This window comes from Lycorma delicatula, chromosome 9 (genome assembly GCF_047948215.1).
Source record: "Lycorma delicatula isolate Av1 chromosome 9, ASM4794821v1, whole genome shotgun sequence".
Taxonomy (NCBI): Eukaryota; Metazoa; Arthropoda; class Insecta; order Hemiptera; family Fulgoridae; genus Lycorma; species Lycorma delicatula.
Window position 1 is genome coordinate 62,055,966 of NC_134463.1, and position 20,886 is coordinate 62,076,851.

The 20,886-nt window shown below is 30.5% G+C and overlaps 1 protein-coding gene across 3 annotated transcripts in view; it reads right to left on the minus strand.

Moving 5' to 3' along the window:
* Positions 1–20,886, minus strand: part of LOC142329822 (angiotensin-converting enzyme-like) — a 507,200-nt gene that overhangs the window by 403,607 nt on the left and 82,707 nt on the right. For all 3 annotated transcript variants that reach the window (XM_075374676.1, XM_075374677.1, XM_075374675.1), the window contains 3 exons: positions 18,239–18,405; positions 15,317–15,441; positions 9,623–9,866 (listed from right to left, as the gene is read on the minus strand). In XM_075374676.1, coding sequence (XP_075230791.1) covers positions 9,623–9,866; positions 15,317–15,441; positions 18,239–18,405 — 536 coding nt within the window. The remainder of the gene's footprint in view (positions 1–9,622; positions 9,867–15,316; positions 15,442–18,238; positions 18,406–20,886) is intronic.

Sequence of the window (20,886 nt, forward strand, 5' to 3'; positions counted from 1 at the left end):
GAGCAATCATTTACATAATACGCGCTAAAGGAATGCCAATCTCATGTGACGAACGTCGAGGTAATTTCTTCGGACTACGTTCAAAGCTTTTTCTGAGTTGTTCCATAGCAGCTTCAGGAACTTGTGGGTATCCTGACGATTTTATATATTTAACAGAACAATCTGTCTCGATCAAGATTTGTTGCCAAGAGTAAACTGTACGTCTGCTAGGAGGCTCCCTACCGTACTTTCCACGAAAATTACGTTGAACTGCAGTCGCTGACTGCAAATCGTGAAACCAATACATACAGCGAATACGTTCTGCACCAGTAAATGTATCTATTTTTAACAACACTGGTGACAGCGCTGATGGCCGAATTTGGTACTAATGAACTATGTGAATCAAAACTTGATGTGTTTTTGCTATGAAATAAGATCTCAACCGAATCCGGTAAGCTATTAAATAAATTTTTATATGCTTTTAAAGTTGCGAAATCCTTTGTTGCGAAATTGATAGTGCGATAGTGCTCGCATTTATTTTTCCTGCATTCTTTACCCTTTGGTTACAATTAATAATAATAATAATTCATGTAATATAAATATCATTAATAAAAAAAGTTAAGAATTTATCTGTTATTATTTAAGCCAGTCACTGGATATCTTTTCCGAAAAATCTGAAACTTATGAAGTTAAAATATTAGGGATGATATTATTTTATTATTTTTTCTCCAATTTAATTTTTCTTGGAAACATAAGGAATTATGTATCGTGTTAAAAAATGACTTGCCAAACCCGGAATTTTAAGGATTAAAGAACGAACGCGCAACATTATATCATGGAGATTGGCTATGTATTATTTTAATAAATAATATTTATAAAACCAGCTTTTATTTTACTGTCTGCTTGATAAATTATAAAAAAAAAATTAATCAATCTGCGGAATCGCTGTCTACTGTCCATATATATATATATATATATATATATATATTAGATCATTTAATATTTATTCGTGAAAATACAGTACCATAAAACAAATGTTCATAATTTTTTTGACATATTTACAACTTTTTTCTTATCAAACATGTTTTATTACCCAACTTGAAATTAGCAAGAACCAACCAATCAGAATTTGTGCGGTAAAATGGCTACGATAGGTCTGTAGCGGAGCTCTTTATTTTATTATATTTAGCCCATAGGTAATGGGCTAAATATAAAAACTTATTTATCTGTCGAAAAATAATAAGTCTATTTTTTCCATTCTTTTTTTCCTCCTCTTAAGCATCTCGAATATAAAATTTTACGAAACTTCGGATAAGTTTCACCAGTAAAGATTTAAATAAGAATGCCTGGATTCTTTACTCTGAGCAAAGCCGGGTTTAAGACTATAAATTATTAACGTTGTTTTATATAAATTATATCTATGATAACTATACGCATAATCATACAAATAAATTCCTGACAGGTTATAAGATATTTAATTTCTTGTTACATAAAATAATTAATCATTAATATATAATATTGGGTAACATATTGCAATTTTTATTATAACTAGGAAATAACAGAAAAAAAGAATACTTTCCAATCTAATTATCATTAAACTGTTATAGCGTATGAACATAATGTTATTAATAACAGTATACTGATAAACATATTATAAGTAAATAGAAATCATTTTATGCCAATAATTTTTCATAATAAGGATACTAAATAAGAATAAATTATTTTTAAGTGTATAAATAATATGCATTATTAAATTTTTTTTTAAATCTAGGTCTTTTAATGTTCCATTATTATAATCAATGGTATTCATAGTGTGTTGTGTTTGTTTCTCAATAAAGTTATCATACATATGTATGCCTAAATGAAATAAAAAACATATATATATATATATATATATATATATATATATATATATGAAAATAATCTTTTCAAAAATTACAAAGAAAATAATCTTTTTTTGATTTTCTTTCAAATAAGTATGGTAAAATAAGCTATTTTCATTCATATAATTATTTTACATTCAAACAAAATTACAATTAATTAATCCTATATAGATATCCCTCAAATTTTTACCGAAATGTAGTCGTAGTACAAAAAAATTAAAAACAAATGTTTATATATATATATATATATATATATATATATATAATATAAACATAATATAAACATAATATAAATATAATATAAACATTTTTGCATGATTCATCAAAATTTTTGAAATTTCGAATAAATTTTTTTTGATTTTAGGGATTTTCTTACTCTGTGCGAAAAATTTTAGAAAAATCTATTTATAAAGAAGAAATATCTAACATAAAAAAAATAATAAATTTATAAAAAAATTGTTTAAAAACTGACAACACAGTTGTAGGACCTTCCGGTCACACGTCTTTCGTGTGAAGTACGGCTTACACACACAACTTAATTTAAAATATTTATCGTTTTATTTAAATATAATATTTTTTGTTTATTTAATTCAATGATTCTATTTAAAGCGCGCTCGCATACCGTATTTCACTCGCGCAGGTGTGGCGATATTAGCGGCCACTTGAAATACTTTTTTACACTTTAAATATTACTCATTTATTTAAGTCTGTTTATTAAGCCTGGGATTTCACAACATAGCAGTCGACTACAGCAGCTGTACGTAAGTGCTACAATAGCGTTCCTTGTAGTGACAGGGGGTACTATTGACGCAGTATACCTAATTAACCACTAGTTGGAGCATTTTTTGGGATGGGGTTGCGATTTTAAAAAAATTTATTTTTTCAGATATTATTACTTTTTAATTGTTAACATATGTGCCTATGAAGAATTATTCTTAACCTTAATTAGGCAAAATCATGTGATACTGAGGGTGACCTTGCTGTACAGCCTCACCCACTTGACCTTTTAAGTTGGAAATTTAATGGCATTAATGTCCCATATACAGAAATAATCTCACCAAGTTGAGTCAAAATCGGTCCAATAGTTCTGGAAATATAAGGTGTGAGACCCCGAACACGTACACGTACATATGAACATCCGGAAAATTTCTATCCGGTTTTTGGGTTCCTTAGGTGTCAAGTCAAGATCTTGAGAAAACCGCATATGCCCAATTTGGACCTACTACAATACTTTCCCTTCTACTGCTATAGCGCTAGACGGAAAATTAAAAAAAATTCCTTCTCATTTTGAGTCCGAAATATTATGTAGGTGACAAAACTACTTTAGTTTTAGTAAACATTTAAATGATGAAGAAAAATATAAAAAATCTTTTGTAATAATAAAAATTAAAAAAGAGAAAACAAACAGAATATTTATTTTTAAGATATGAGAAATAAATTTTTGGAAAAATATTCATACATAGTTAAACTTAAATTTTTTATGTAAAATAAGAAAAGGTTATTCAAAAGCGTTTTTCTTATTTAGCCTTTATGAAAAGGAGTGTTAAATGTAGAGAAACTTAACATAAACAATTTTTTTAAGCTTAATCTGTGTATGAATATTTTTCTTATAATGTATTCCTCACCGCTAAAAAAACAAATATTCTGATTTTTAGCTGGTTTTTTTAATTTAAAAAAAAAGATTTTTTTCATATCTTTCTTCATTTTAGGTCTGGGGTCAATAATTTAAAAAAACTGTAGATATTTTTTGGTATTTCTATATATGAAATATAAACTTTAAAAAATATTTTTTTTAAACATATAAACCGAAGAGTGGTAGAGAAATAAAACAAAAACATATATTCCTTTTTAAGAGGTGGGGGTTGAAATTTTGAAAAATTTTTTTAAATTATTTATTCAGTGTATCATGTAGTTCTCTCGGGACTTTCATAACCTATTTTACTCGTGAGAATAATGAAAAATTTTCATATAAACAAACGTCCTAAAATACTTCGTTTGCTAGTTACGGCTGCTGAAAATTTCGCTCGAATTTCAGCTACCTCGATGAAATGAGATAGTACTGAAATTTTTAGGACTTAATTAAGGGGCCAAATCAGTTATTTCTTATGGTTTTTGACTCTAAAATTCTAATAAAATAGATTCCAACACCGTATTTGCAGTAGGTTTTGAAAAATTTGGGGGGAAACCGATATTGGGGTAAAAAACCCTGTTTTTTATATCTGATGTGCAATATCTTTATTAAATAAGTAATAAACACATAAAAACTTTAAACAAGACATGTAGAGAATTTAATTCTGAATAAAATGTTGTAAGTATGTTGAATAAAACAGAGAAATGTTAGAAAAAATTTAATGTAAACAAAACCAAATTCTTTTTAGGTGATGTGAAATATTTGAAAACTACATTTTTGTTAGTTAAAAAATTTTTAAAACTGGAAATTAGCCAATGATTGTAAAACAAAAAAATATGTATAAAAATTCCTGAAGATAATAATTTTTTTATTAATACAGAAATACAAAAAAATATTTGAAGAATTATTATTTCAAAGTTGGCAATAAAATGAGAGCTGATCAACAATGCGCAATATTGTATAGGTCATCATTCTGAAAAGTACATTATTGTATTATTGAATTATTATTTATCGTAATTTTTTTTTACAATCAGAGGTTTTTTTTTTTTTTTTTTTTTTTGTCTTCAGTCATTTGACTGGTTTGATGCAGCTCTCCAAGATTCCCTATCTAGTGCTAGTCGTTTCATTTCAGTATACCCTCTACATCCTACATCCCCAACAATTTGTTTTACATACTCCAAACGTGGCCTGCCTACACAATTTTTCCCTTCTACCTGTCCTTCCAATATTAAGGCGACTATTCCACGATGCCTTAGTATGTGGCCTATAAGTCTGTCTCTTCTTTTAACTATATTTTTCCAAATGCTTCTTTCTTCATCTATTTGCCGCAATACCTCTTCATTTGTCACTTTATCCACCCATCTGATTTTTAACATTCTCCTATAGCACCACATTTCAAAAGCTTCTAATCTTTTCTTCTCAGATACTCCGATTGTCCAAGTTTCACTTCCATATAAAGCGACACTCCAAACATACACTTTCAAAAATCTTTTCCTGACATTTAAATTCATTTTTGATGTAAACAAATTATATTTCTTACTGAAGGCTCGTTTAGCTTGTGCTATTCGGCATTTTATATCGCTCCTGCTTCGTCCATCTTTAGTAATTTTACTTCCCAAATAACAAAATTCTTCTACCTCCATAATCTTTTCTCCTCCTATTTTCACATTCAGCGGTCCATCTTTGTTATTTCTACTACATTTCATTACTTTTGTTTTGTTCTTGTTTATTTTCATGCGATAGTTCTTGCGTAGGACTTCATCTATGCCGTTCATTGTTTCTTCTAAATCCTTTTTACTCACGGCTAGAATTACTATATCATCAGCAAATCGTAGCATCTTTATCTTTTCACCTTGTACTGTTACTCCGAATCTAAATTGTTCTTTAACATCATTAACTGCTAGTTCCATGTAAAGATTAAAAAGTAACGGAGATAGGGAACATCCTTGTCGGACTCCCTTTCTTATTAGGGCTTCTTTCTTATGTTCTTCAATTGTTATTGTTGCTGTTTGGTTCCTGTACATGTTAGCAATTGTTCTTCTATCTCTGTATTTGAACCCTAATTTTTTTAAAATGCTGAACATTTTATTCCAGTCTACGTTATCAAAAGCCTTTTCTAGGTCTATAAACGCCAAGTATGTTGGTTTGTTTTTCTTTAATCTTCCTTCTACTATTAATCTGAGGCCTAAAATTGCTTCCCTTGTCCCTATACTTTTCCTGAAACCAAATTGGTCTTCTCCTAACACTTCTTCCACTCTCCTCTCAATTCTTCTGTATAAAATTCTAGTTAAGATTTTTGATGCATGACTAGTTAAACTAATTGTTCTATATTCTTCACATTTATCTGCCCCTGCTTTCTTTGGTATCATGACTATAACACTTTTTTTGAAGTCTGACGGAAATTCCCCTTTTTCATAAATATTACACACCAGTTTGTATAATCTATCAATCGCTTCCTCACCTGCACTGCGCAGTAATTCTACAGGTATTCCGTCAATTCCAGGAGCCTTTCTGCCATTTAAATCTTTTAATGCTCTCTTAAATTCAGATCTCAGTATTGTTTCTCCCATTTCATCCTCCTCAACTTCCTCTTCTTCCTCTATAAAACCATTTTCTAATTCATTTCCTCCGTATAACTCTTCAATATATTCCACCCATCTATCGACTTTACCTTTCGTATTATATATTGGTGTACCATCTTTGTTTAACACATTATTAGATTTTAATTTATGTACCCCAAAATTTTCCTTAACTTTCCTGTATGCTCCGTCTATTTTACCAATGTTCATTTCTCTTTCCACTTCTGAACACTTTTCTTTAATCCATTCTTCTTTCTCCAGTTTGCACTTCCTGTTTATAGCATTTCTTAATTTCCGATAGTTCCTTTTACTTTCTTCATCACTAGCATTCTTATATTTTCTACGTTCATCCATCAGCTGCAATATATCGTCTGAAACCCAAGGTTTTCTACCGGTTCTCTTTATTCCGCCTAAGTTTGCTTCTGCTGATTTAAGAATTTCCTTTTTAACATTCTCCCATTCTTCTTCTACATTTTCTACCTTATCTTTTTTACTCAGACCTCTTGCGATGTCCTCCTCGAAAATCTTCTTTACCTCCTCTTCCTCAAGCTTCTCTAAATTCCACCAATTCATCTGACACCTTTTCTTCAGGTTTTTAAACCCCAATCTACATTTCATTATCACCAAATTATGGTCGCTATCAATGTCTGCTCCAGGGTAAGTTTTGCAGTCAACGAGTTGATTTCTAAATCTTTGCTTAACCATGATATAATCTATCTGATACCTTCCAGTATCGCCTGGCTTTTTCCAAGTGTATATTCTTCTATTATGATTTTTAAATTGGGTGTTGGCAATTACTAAATTATACTTCGTGCAAAATTCTATAAGTCGGTCCCCTCTTTCATTCCTTTTGCCCAGCCCGTATTCACCCACTATATTTCCTTCCTTGCCTTTTCCAATGCTTGCATTCCAATCTCCAACTATTATTAAATTTTCATCTCCTTTTACGTGTTTAATTGCTTCATCAATCTCTTCGTATACACACTGTACCTCATCATCATCATGGGCGCTTGTAGGCATATAGACGTTAACAATCGTTGTCGGTTTAGGTTTTGATTTTATCCTTATTACAATGATTCTATCGCTATGCGTTTTGAAATACTCCACTCTCCTCCCTATCTTCTTGTTCATCACGAAACCTACTCCTGCCTGCCCATTATTTGACGCTGAGTTAATTACTCTAAAATCACCTGACCAAAAGTCGCCTTCCTCTTCCCACCGAACCTCACTAATTCCTACTATATCCACATTTGTCCTACCCATTTCCCTTTTTAAATTTTCTAGCCTACCAACCTTTTTCAAGCTTCTAACATTCCACGCTCCGACTCGTAGAATGTTATTTTTTAATTTTCTGGTGACCCCTTCCTTAGTAGTCCCCACCCGGAGATCCGAACGGGGGACTATTTTACCTCCGGAATATTTTACCAAGGAAGGCGCCTCCATTCTTGCTATGTGAAAATGCAGAGAGCCACATTTTCTTGGAAAAAAATCAGCTGTAGTTTTCCATTGCTTTCAGCTGCGCAGTACTCAGAAGACTGAGTGATGTTGATACGGCCGTTTAAGTCGTCCTGACTCACGCCCCTAACAACTACTGAAAGAGCTGCTGCCCTCTTTCAGGAATCATTCCTTAGTCTGGCTCTCAACAGATACCTCTCCGATATGGTTGCACCTTCGGTCCAGCTACTCTGTATCCCTGAGCACTCAAGCCCCCTCACCAACGGCAAGGTCTCATGATTCATAGAGGAGGAATCAGAGGTTAATAATTTTATAATTAGAGGTTTTAATAATTTTAATCAGAGGTTAATAATTTTATAATTATGTATAACAGATACATAAGGTTCACATTTACACAATTTTTTTATTGATATTATAAGTAGTATATATTTTCATACACTAAAACACCTTTTGATGTGGACACCTGTATCTGTATCTGATGTGGACTTCCTTGTACGCCTATTAAATTACATATACACATTTTTAAAGTACATAAAATTTTATTTCACTTAATGAAATAAAATTATTATTTTTTATATTCTTTTTTTTATATTTCTTTATATTTTTCTTTTTTTTCATATTCTTTTTTTAATTGTAACAAATATAAAAATTAATGAATTATTATTTATTGTTTTTTTTTAGTTTTTTAAAATTTACAATCACAGGTTAATAATAAATCAATATATTTAAATTAAAAAAAGTTTAAAAAAAAGGAGATGTAGTCAGACTGGAACCGATGTGCCTTCACCTTGTACGATCCAAATATTTCATTAATTAAAATTTTATTTCTCTATAACTCTGCAACCAATGAAAATAGGTACCACTTATGATATATCGTTGTAAAACTCTCAGTGAGGGCTAATTTCTGCAGTTAAGCGAAAGTTCAAAATCCAAAAAAATTGAAGTTTGGGTTTTTTTTGGATACTTGGTTCAGTCGATTGCAATCAAAAGGGGAGGTGCACAAGTAGATGTTACAACAGTCCTAAATCCAAAATTTCAACATCCTACGGCTAATCGATTTTGAGTTATGTGGGATATATAGTGCATACGTATGTACAAACATCACGCCGAAACTAGTAAAAATGGATTCAGGGAAGGTCAAAATGGATATTTCCGTTGAAATCTGAAAACTGAAATTTTTCGCGATTACAATACTTCCATCGTATAAGGAAGTAAAAAATCATTTGATAATTTTTTCAGTTACCAGAAAATATATTTTAAATAATTAAAATCATCTTTTAAACAAATTTTTAATTCATTGATAAATTTTTTCAGAAAAAAAAATTGCATAGTTTTCTTTTAATTCGATCAGTATAACCAAAATTAGGGTAATTAAAATATTTACAGAGTTAGATAATACAATTTAAAGATTCACACGATTCTAGAAATGCGCGACGATCCTCCGTTAAGGAAACCTTAGTCTCATTTCAAATGAATATAAAATGTCTGAACGAAGAGCAATTTGTGTCAGTGTATTTAAATTGATCTACGCAAGGCGAAGACTAATCTTTTGCATAAAAATACTTCGATCTCTATCCTTTGGGAGATCTTCGATCTCCCAAAGGATTTTTAGCAGGATGGTCGCTCACGCCTGGAAGGGACTTATATATATCCTTTGTATGGCACTCTTAATCTCATTTCGCGATTCTACTATCCTTTTATCTCCATCCGTTTTATATAATATCTTCGAGCCTTTTTCTCAGATTTTCTGTAATTTTGCTTTACATTCTTTAAATTTTTATAAAAATGGGGAATGTCTTTGAACTTCTCTGTTTTTTTTTGTGTAGTTTAATGGGGCGTATATAGAACTATTTGAGGACTCTATTTATAGTAAAAACTCTTTCTCTATGACTTCTATATCAAGTTTTAACTCTTACTATTTACTAGTACTTATAAAAATATTTCCCGTCAGAAGAATCAACCATTTAAATACATTTATAAAATCTTTAGAAAATAATATTAAATCGTAATCATAAACTTTTATTATAAAGCTGATTATAATTTTTCTAAATTAAATTTAAAAAATATAAACGTAAATAACACGGTGTTAAACTCACCTAAGATCCCACCAGTGACAATTGTATCTATCTCTTGGAACAGTTCCTTGGAATATATCCCATCGCCAAAAGTCTAGAGCCATACTAAACGGTAAAAACGGTAATTTCTCTAGAGCTAAACCGAATAAATAATTTATGTTGTGTGGTATATCATCAACTGCATTATATAATAAACCTAAGTGCTGAAGATGTTTTGGAGAACGAACAGAAAGAGATATCGCTTCACTGACTGCTTCGTGAAGAGCTGGAAAAAAAAATTACATTATTAAAATATTGATAAATAATTAATAATAATAAGCAGCAAACATATTTAAAAAGGAAACCAAAATTTTTTGGTTAATTTAATCGGATATAAAAGAGAGTATAAATACGTAGAATTTTATTTATAATTAAACTTTACGTGTCATAAATTTGTAAAAAACAAATTCCATTAATTATTAAATAAAATTTACTTATTTCAACGTCTTTTTTTAAAAAAAAAAGGTGCTGTTATCTGTATCACACAGTTAAAACTATTACGTGGGTATGAGTTAAAAGTAGTACATTGTATTTGAAATCTAAATAAATAAATCTTTATACTACGCCATTCGTTCTCAAAGTAGGCGTACGCGATAACGCCCCCTTGTGAGCGCTGGAAAGCTTCAGGGGGGCAGTAGAAGGTCCACAGAAAATTGGGGACGTTCAGGTGATCTAGGAAGACAATGGCTGATTAAAAAACTGTAAAAGTTATGTTTTCCTGATATTTCAAACTAAAATTAAATACCTACTACACTAGTACAAAAAAACTGATGTGGACATCCCGTGACTTCATTGTACGTCAATTAAATTAAATACACACATTTTTTTAAAAAAAAAGGTACATCAAATTTTATTTCATTAACTTCTTGATTTTTTTTTTTTTTTTTTTTTTTATTGAATTGTTTATTGTATTTTTTTTTACAATCAGAGATTAACAATAAATATTATAATTAATTAATAAATCAATATACTAAAATTAAAAAAAAAGGAGATGAAGTCGGATTCGAACCGATGTACCTACCCCGTTTTACGTCCCAAATATTTCATTAATTAAAATTTTATTTGGCTGTAACTATGCAACCAATAAAGATAAGTCCCATGCTATATCGTTGAAAAGTTCTCAATGAGGGCTTATTACTGCTGTTAAGAAAACCTCCAAATTCCAAATTTTTTTTTAGATTTTTGGCCTTTTTGGACACTTTTGTTTCAGTCAAAAATGGAATGTGCACAAATAGATGTTACAACAGTCCTAAGTGCAAAATTTCTACGGCTAATCGTTTTTGAGTTATGCGAGATACATACGTATGTATATACGTACAGACGTCACGCCGAAACTAGTCAAAATGGATTCAGGAATGGTCAAAGTGGATATTTCCGTTGAACTCTGAAAACTAAATTTTTCGCGATTATAATGCTTCCTTGTACTAAGTACAAGGAAGTAAAAATAATCTGTGAAATATATTTTATAATATAAACCATTTGAAAATTGTCTTTTCCACCAAAAAAATGGTGGAACAATTTTCAAATGGTTTGACAATTTATTAAAATTAGCTACTGTAACACAATAAGACCCTTTTTTATACGATAAAGTATTCTATTGAATTACTCGAAAGCAATTTTGTTGTTTGGTTTAGTAAAGATGGATATTATATATTTTTTTAAATAAGTTATTTTTAGCAAAGATTGCCTTCAATATAAACACAAGGATAAGTTATATTTATTTTAAAAATATAGATTTATACGATTCATACTTATGGGTGCCAGATAATGATCTGAGAGCCCATTTTTAGTTCCTTGTTACTTGGTACAAGGAATTAAGGAACTTTTAAGGAAATAAAGTCGAATTCGAATCGATATGTCTTCCCCTTACAAGATACAAATATTTCATTAATTAAAATTTAATTTGGCTATAACTCTGAAACCAATGAAAATAATTAAATGATGTATCGTTGAAAATATCTCAATGAGGGCTTATTACTGCAGTTAAGAAAAATCCAAAATCCAGATTTTTGGATTTTGGGCATTTTTGGACACTTTTGGTTTAGTCGATTGCAATCCAAAGGAGAGAGAGTCCACAACTAGATGTTACAATAGTCCTAAATCCAAAATTTCAACATCCTGCGGCTAATCGTTTTTGAGTTATGCGACATACATACGTACGTACAGACGTCAAGCCGAAACTAGTCAAAATGGATTCAGGGATGGTCAAAATAGATATTTCCGTTGAAATCCGAAAACAGACATTTTTCGCCATCACACTACTTCCTTTACTTAGAACAAGGAAGTAAAAACAGAAAATTACGCAATAATTGTAAAATAAAAATTATTTAGATAACTTTTTTTATTAATCATAGAAGTAAAATAAATTGTTTAAAAAATTATTTTTTCAAGGTTGGCAATAAAATAATAACAGCTGATCAACAATTCCCAGTACTGTATTAGTGTTTAAACCATTCTGTACGGAAATAAGTATATCAGTAATTTTGAACTGTGCTGTCGTTAGCGAAGGTTTTCAGTGAATTTTAATTTGAACGTGATCGGTTTGCCAATGACGTATTGCTGTACTTATTTATAACAGAGGAATACGCTGATATGGTATTCATTTTGGGTGTGTGTAATGATAATGGTACAGTTGGTAAAGTAGAATATGAAATACGTGTTCCGAATCGCAGGATTCCAGATTCTAAAACAATTAGCGTGACTTTTCACAATCTTCAGGTAACAGCTTCACTAGCTAGTATTCGTACCAGCTACGAATGATCTGTTCAGCACTACGCTGTTATTAATGAAAATATTATCGATACAGGCGTCAATACACGATGTCTTTGTAGGCGCATAGGAGTTTCGCAATCGGTGGTTTGGAGGACACTCAAACAAAACAAGCCTTATCCTTATCATAAACAGCTAGATCAACATGTACACCCAGAAGACGGTCCGCTTTGCTTGGAGTTCTGCAACTGGTGGAATACAAATTGACGACAACTCTATGAGTATGTTTTGTTTACCGACGAGGTAAATTTCACTCGAGATGGCGTCAATAACTTACGCAGTGAGTACTACACACGGTCAAAAGTAAATCCTTACGAAACGGTGGTAGGGCAATTTTCAAATTTATGTTCTGGGACCTATTTTATTCGATTTTTCTGGTCAGAGACCACAAAAAATCACTAATTCTGTCTCTTACTTAACATCCTAACAATTTCATTACGACTTCATTTCACCGGGATTGCTGAAATCCGAGTAAAATCTTTCACTAACCGTAACTCGCAAACGAAGCATTTTAGGACATTTGTTTATACGAAATTTTTCTATTATTTTCACGAGTAGAATAGGTGAAGAAAGTCCCGGGAGAACTTCGTGATAACTTTATATATGTTATTATAAAAAGCACAAAATATTTTTGAATATTATTAACTGCCTAAAAATGAATCATTATTTTTTTTTACTTTCCTCACATAATGTGGATGGTTTTTGGGCCAATAATTTTTCAGTTATTTGATATTAATGTAACATATATTTTCGTCATAAATGAATTTTTTAAAAGTATTAATAAACTAGTATGTGTGTTTTGATAAACTATAGTATATAAGAAAATCTATATAGTAATTAAAAATACCCTTTATCACGTCGAAATACTATTCCCCCTTAGAATAGTATGAATAGAACAAAGTTAATTCAAAGATTTTGCTAGTAGAAACAGAGGTACGAAGAAAACGTGTTTAAATTCTACTTTTTTAATTCAGGGACAGACACACAAATGAAGTTTGAAACGTGATAATTAAATTTTTGAATTATCATAAAACCTTATTTTTTTTGTTTAAAAAAACAGATTAATGTAAAACAACAAATTTTCAAAAAAATTTTCTTCATAATTTTATATTATTTTTTTTTAACTTTCTGAAAAACACTTAATAAAAATAAAATAAAATACAAAAATATGAGCTACGATAAACGGCTTTTGAAAGAAAATCACGCAAACGCGTGCTATTGCAAACGCTATAGCACGCTTAAATTTTCAAACGCTTAAACTATTAAAATTTTAATAATCTAAAACTGAATGCGCATTTAAATTATTAAACGCTCATCACTATCTATATAAATAAAAATGTAAATGTTCGTTTGTTCAAAATCTTAATCTCCGAAAGTTCTTCACCGATTGCTTTGAAATTTTTATACAACGTTGCATTCGAATACGCGCATGCTTTTATATACCTAAGATGTCACACCTGTGACAGGTAAAAATATGTTTTTTTTTTTTAAAAACGGCGCTATCTGTTGAACGTAAAAGTAACACACGCTATACCAAATATTTTGCGATTCCATTTCAATGTTTCCGATATGTGTGTCCGATATAGACTAAAAAACTACTGTGCCGATTTACGCGCGGGAAAAAAGGGAGAAAGGGAAGTATCGGAAAAGGGAAAAAGGGAAAAATCGGATAAGGGAAAAATTAAAAAAGGTAAAAGGGAATCAATGTAAAAAGAAAACAGGGGAAAAGTTAATGGAAAGTGGAAGGGAGAAAAAGAAAGGGGGAAATAGGTAGGGGAACCGGAAATAAGGTAAAGATAAATGGGAACGAAAGGTAAAGGGGTAAGGAAAGAGAAAGGGGAAAGGGAAATGGTAAACATGAAACCGGTAAAGGGGAAAATGTGAAGGGGAAACAAAAGGGGTGGGAAAGGGTGAAAGAAAAGGCTGGAAAGGGAAAAGGAAAAGGGAGAAAGGGTAAAAGGGAAAGGTTAAATTTTGTAAGTTCTGTAATGTTCATTTTGTTAATGTTTTATCAAACTTTAAACTGTGTTTATTTAATATATACATACACTCAAACTAGCAATAACTAAGCATTGCCGGATCTGGTAGTTAGACATAAAACTATTATCGAATAAAATTAATGAATAATAAAGGTATATTAACAACCAATAAATAAATCGAAAAGCAAGCAATTCTTAAAAACAGTATAGAAGAAAAGTATGAAAATATCTGCGCTTTGTTTTAATAAAAATAAGTAAAAACTATTAGGTAAGAAATGAAGCAATGTCGTTTCGGTTAGTGAAAAACTCTATCAAAGATTACCATTTATAATAGTCAAAAACTATTTGGACGAGAACTTTCCAAAAGGATATATTTAATGTTTTAGTTAAGAGTTATTTTTAATTATTTAAAAATTTTTAAATTTAGTTAATCCTCTTTTATCTACTGATAACGATTATCTAATAATAGAAAAGTGCATCTGCTTCATAAACAGTGTTCAATGTTTTCTTTTTGAGATTTAAATGTTAAGATTAATTTATAACCAATTTAACACCGGTGATTACCAATGGAATAAATGCATTTTCATTCCGTTTTTATTTACTTCCAGTGGATCACATAAACCTAATAGCTTAAAAAATCAAAAGAACTGGGTTTTATGAGTGATATGTAGCTACATATTTCTCCCAGTATTATATTTACCCACAACCGCCAAGAAAAAGGAACACTTTTTTTACTTCTACAAAGGCGTTTAATACAGTTACATAAAAAAGAACAAAACGCTTTAAAATAACCTTAAAAAGATAGTTTTCAAAGGGTGAAGTGCACTACTATCAAAAACATACTTTTAAATCGAATATTATCAAAATCATCCAAATATTTTCTTACATTATTATGTTGATTTTTATTTAATAATTTAAAAATGTTTACCTGGATTTGCTCCATCTCTAAATATTTTAGGTTGATTTCTATAGCTTATAAAATATTCTAAATGTGCCATTTCATGATGAGCTGTAATAAAATCTTTTGCATTGACTTCAGAGCACATTTTTATCCTGTAAAAAATATTGTTACAGTTTTAGTTAAAAAATATAATAGTAAAAAAAACATAATATAAGTAAATTATAATTACATGTATATATATACAATTACATATATATATATATATATATATATATATATATAGGGAGAGAGAGAGAGAGAGAGAGAGAGAAAGACAGATAATGTTTGTATGTCCGTTTATCTTTTATGTACAGTTTTACCCCGATCGTAGTGAAGTTTTGCACACTAACAGTTCCACACAAAAAGAAAATTGTTATCTACATTTAATTTTGTAAAACTACCCTAATGCCCTTTTTCACCACCTTAAGCCACCCAACTTTGCGGTTTTTTGCCAACATATAGAAAACTGTAAGGAAATCAATCAAAGTATTTTTTAGAAATCCCTTAAAATTTGCTAAAAACTGCAATTTATTCGGCTATGACAGAATTCTTAGTTCTGAAGTTATTGAAAATCAAAATTTAAAATTGGTGCATAACTGTTTTGTTCTTTACCCTGTAAGTGTGCACAATTTCATCTGCTATCTCCTTCTCACTCGTTTTCCATCTCATTGTCTGTCTCACTCGCTTAGTGTTAGGCTACAAAAAAAAACCAGCAAGCAGAACTTCAAACAGCATCTAGAACTCCCAAAACTGAAGATCAAACGAACTGAAACTCACGTCAAGTACGCATGTGAAAACCGCAGGTTTTTTTCATATAGGCAATTAGGTATATATAATTATAAAACCACAAACCGCATATGAGGTCAACTAACCATACTATTGTAGACATTAAATTAAAAGTGAAAATTATATTTCCTTTAACAAATCAAAATTTACATTTTATAATTTTATTCTCTCTTTCTCTCTCACTTTCTCCCTTTCTTCTTCTCTTATTAACACACATATATGAATAAACAGAAAATTTAAAGTTGGTTTTATTGATTTCAAAGTAATAATGATTATAAAAATCCTTCATATGTTTTAGTATTTATTAACTAGTTGCAGGGCGTGCCTAAGGCACGCTTCCGCAGCTAGGCCCTCTGGGAGGGCGGCGTCTCGGAATAGGATTATTAGGTGTCCAAAATTGATTACCTCTTGTGTAAAAACATTTTTTTTTTTGAATGGTGAAAATTGATATAATGAAAGTTAAATTAGATATTTAATTCTACAAAATGATACTAACGAATCGGGGTTTTCCGCTAGTGATCGGTACATTCCGGTGCCTACTTTCTGGTAATAGTTCATTATTCTATGAAGAAAAACAATCACATAAATAAATAAAAAATGTTTAAAACCACTCTTAAATTAAACGCACTAAAAGGTAAAAAAATAAAAATAATTTTAGGACTGTATCACAAAATGGGTTTGACAACAAGTTTTGATGGTGATATATAAGATTATGTGAAAATCATAGCTTCAAATGAAAAATTTGATGTTTTCGCCAGTTTTTTCTTATGCGTGTTTGCACCCCACTCTTTAGGCCATTCATCACGCAAAAGAAAAAATTGGCAAAACCATCAGATTTTTCATTTGAAGCTATGACTTTCACATAATCTGACATATCACCATCACAGCTTGTCAAATCCATTCTGAGATACCGTCCTGAAATTATTTTTTACATTTTAGTGCATTTAATTTAAGAGTGGTGTTTTAAAAATTTTATTTTACATATTTTCTATTTTCTACTTGCATTTAATATAAGAGTGATTTTTAAAAAGTTTTTTTTATATAATTTTTATTTTATACTTTTTAGTCTTCATAAGTTTATATTTTACAGCTGCGCTGGTGCACAGGTTTGAGCGTATTTAGCGAAAGATCAGATTGGTACATTTTACGGTGGATGACTGCAATCAGAACATAGGGCTAAACGATTTAATTTCCGGATAACCAAAATCCGGTCGATCAAGAGTGTACCCGATGCGTTAACAGTTAGACCTGCTGATACATACGCCGTGTGAATAGTGAGAATCGGACGGGCGGTTGCCGAGATATTACGGTGTCACTCCCTCCTCAATTTCCGAACGGCGCCCCGGGGGCAGTTGAAAATACTATCATCCGACGGGTACCTCTGACAGCGGATGAGGTTCTATCGACGGGGGTGGGTTAAACAAATTTTTCAGAGCGCTAGGACCGACCGTTTTCAAGATATTTGCGATTTTCGTCCGAAAATTCAGATCCGGTTAAAAAGTACTAATTTTTCTCAAAACCTTGAAATATATTCCGGAAGGTGATGGCTGATTAAAAAAAAAAAAGAAAAATTATGTTTTCCTGATATTTCAAACTAAAATATAAAGTAAAATATAAGTTTCAACTCAGAAATAAATATGCCACATTTAAAAACAATAATTAGAATTGCTGTTTTTAAGAGTACATCATAAAATCAGCCCTTGCAATTATTTTTAACTGATGGTAAATTAAAAATTTTGGGACGTTAGAAAAGTTTTGATTCTCAATGTGGGTGGCAAGCGAAAAAGTTTGAGAATCAATGCCTTTTACACCATGAAGTATTTTAGATGTAAAATTATACATATTCACTTTTAATTTGTACACACTTTAATGATATACTAACTTTATCACCTAACCTAGAAACCATTTTCTGTTTTCCTTTTAGAAAACTTGTTTATCAATCTACGTACTTTTAATCAGTTTTGTCTAAAATAGTACCCCAATTATTTAAACATTTTTTTTTTAGCTCTCATCAAAGTGTTATTGCCATAAGTCAGAATGTTCCATAATAAACAAATGAATTAAATAATTATTATATTAGTAATATAAAAATATATAAATTTGATTAAAGTAATTATTTCCTACCTGTAATCTCTACCATCACAGAAATCCCAAGCAGAAGGTTGACATATTGTTGGAGTAAGTGGTTCTTCTAATACTGAACGTGCCCAAAATTCAGGTGGCATTGCACTTAGATTTAAAGATACATAAAATTCTTCGGCTAATCTGAATAATGCTTCAGGCGTATAACCCTATTAGTAAAAAAAAAAATTAAATTAGATTTTTTGTAAAATTAATAAGAGTAATTATTTAAATTAAATACTCGTAGTAAAAAGGAGTAATGTATAAAACAAAAAATATAAATACAATAAGCAATATTAAAAGTAAGTAATGAAATATAACTAGTATAGTATAGCCCTTGAAAGTGCTAGGCTGAATAACTGCTGGAAGTTATTATATTCCCAGGAATATAGAGAGGAAAGAATAGAGATGTTTAATCAGTGTGGATTTCTAAAAAGTGTTGAGCAGCAGCCAATATTTATACTACCCTGCTCCCACCAGTAAATGATGATGTATTAGCATTGACTTGTTATTGTAATATATAGCATACCTACAAAAAAGTCAATCTTTTGTTTCATTTTCAAGAAATGAAGAAACAAAAATATTAAAAACAGAAAGCTCACACAGACAATATTTTGGTCTTTGGTAGGAGAAGATAAGATATGAGTACGTTGGGGTTGGCAAAAAACTAATTTCAGTTTTCGCAAATGGATAGCTTTATGTTTGTTTTGACTTCTGTTAATGTTGATTCTTTTCGTTTGACATTTGATTGCTGTCACTTATAACATATTTTAGAACAAACTGTAATTTGTTGCGTCTGTTAGTTTATGGTCAATTTTAACAGAGTGGAAAAATAAACATTTTTGACGTATTTTACTTTTTTATTTTCATAAAGGCAAGAAAACTGCTGATGCTCACAAAGACTTATGTGACATTTATGGTGCTGATTGCCTAACATAAGGCACATGTCAGAATTGGTTTAAAACATTCCATCACAGAGATTTTTCACTCAAAGATAAGCAGTATTCTGGTTGACCTACTGAAGTTGATGAAGATCAAATCAAAGCCATAATTTAATTGGATCGTCATATAGCTGTGAGAGAGATTACAAAAAGTAAAATTATTGCACACAATTATAACAAGTTAAATTATCACACACATTGAAAATTACATGAAACATCTTGGACTCGTTAAGAAGCTTAATATTTGGTTTTCACAAGAATTGAAAGAGATTTATTTAATATAACAAACCAATATTTGGGTATTCCTCTGAAACATAATGAAGTTGACCCTTTTTTTGAAACGAATCATAGCTGGTGATGAAAAATGGATCGTCTACAATAACATCAATTGAAAACAATCATGGTCCAAGAGTGATAAACTGGAATAAATCACATCGAAAGCTGAACCAAATCAAAAAAAGATCATGATGTCAGATTGATGGGACTACAAAGGTGTTGTGTACTTTCAGCTGCATCCAAATAATCAATTCAGATGTTTGCTGTCAACAACTATAAACTGAAGGAAGCAAAGAAAAGTGGGCAGAATTGACAAATCATAAAGGAATCGTGTTCCAAGAGAAAGCAAGAGAAAATTATTGGAGTTTGGTTGGGAAGTGATGTCTCACCCCCCATGTAGCCCTGATCTTGCACCATCAGATTACTATTTATTCATTAATTTGTCAGAAAGATGTCAAAAGGTTACTGGACAAAATGGAATATACATAGCTGATTAAAGTTCATTCTTTGTAAAAAAAAATTAAGTTTTATTTCACTCTACAAAACTGAAATTACTTTCTTGCCAACCCAATATATTTTTCCAGTTTACAATAACAGAACAACCTATAGTGTATCTGTATATATTTCTAAAAAAAAGAAGAAATTCTAAACTTATTTTCTGTGCTTATTGCAAACAATAAATACTACAGTTATAGGTAACCTGATATAAGATATAATTCACCAGTGGCAGCTCTCATATAGGCACTATGGAACTGTAGCACCCCCTATTTCTATTTACTTGATATTACAAATTTGTATTTTATTTACTTGATATTATCAATAACATTTAATATAATGAGTCCTTTTTTCTTTAATTCTTTCTTTATGCTTGTACAATATGTAATCCTTAAACTTAGTGTCAGTAGCCATCCCCCCCAGTTTATGAAAAAGATACAAAGATTTTTGTATGGAACTGTGCACTTCACAGTTCCAGGGCGTGGTGTTTGGCTGTTGTGTGCATGCACACATAGGAAGCTGCATGCAAAACTGCAAGGGAGAGAGAGCACTTCATTCCAGCAGACCAACCTGGCGTGCTGGTGGAACTTTTTTTTTACTCTGCGTGTGTATGGAATGTTCCTTGTTCATTCTCTTTTCTAGTTTAGTTGATGGAAGGAATATGAAAGTGGTTTAGTTATTTTTTCAGTAGTGATCAGAAGATGACGGAAAGCAAGAGCTCTTTGATTGTCAAATCTGTCCAAAAACACTCTGGAAGAGCGAAATAGAAGGTAATTATTAAAAACTAATTATGTATTTGTTTATGTGTACATAGAAATTTAAATTAAACATCATTGGACTATAGTGTTTTAAGTAGACATTTTATTAAGTTACTATCTAATAATACTAAAAAAATATTATCTGTATTGGCATTTTATTATTTATTCAATTAAACTGAAT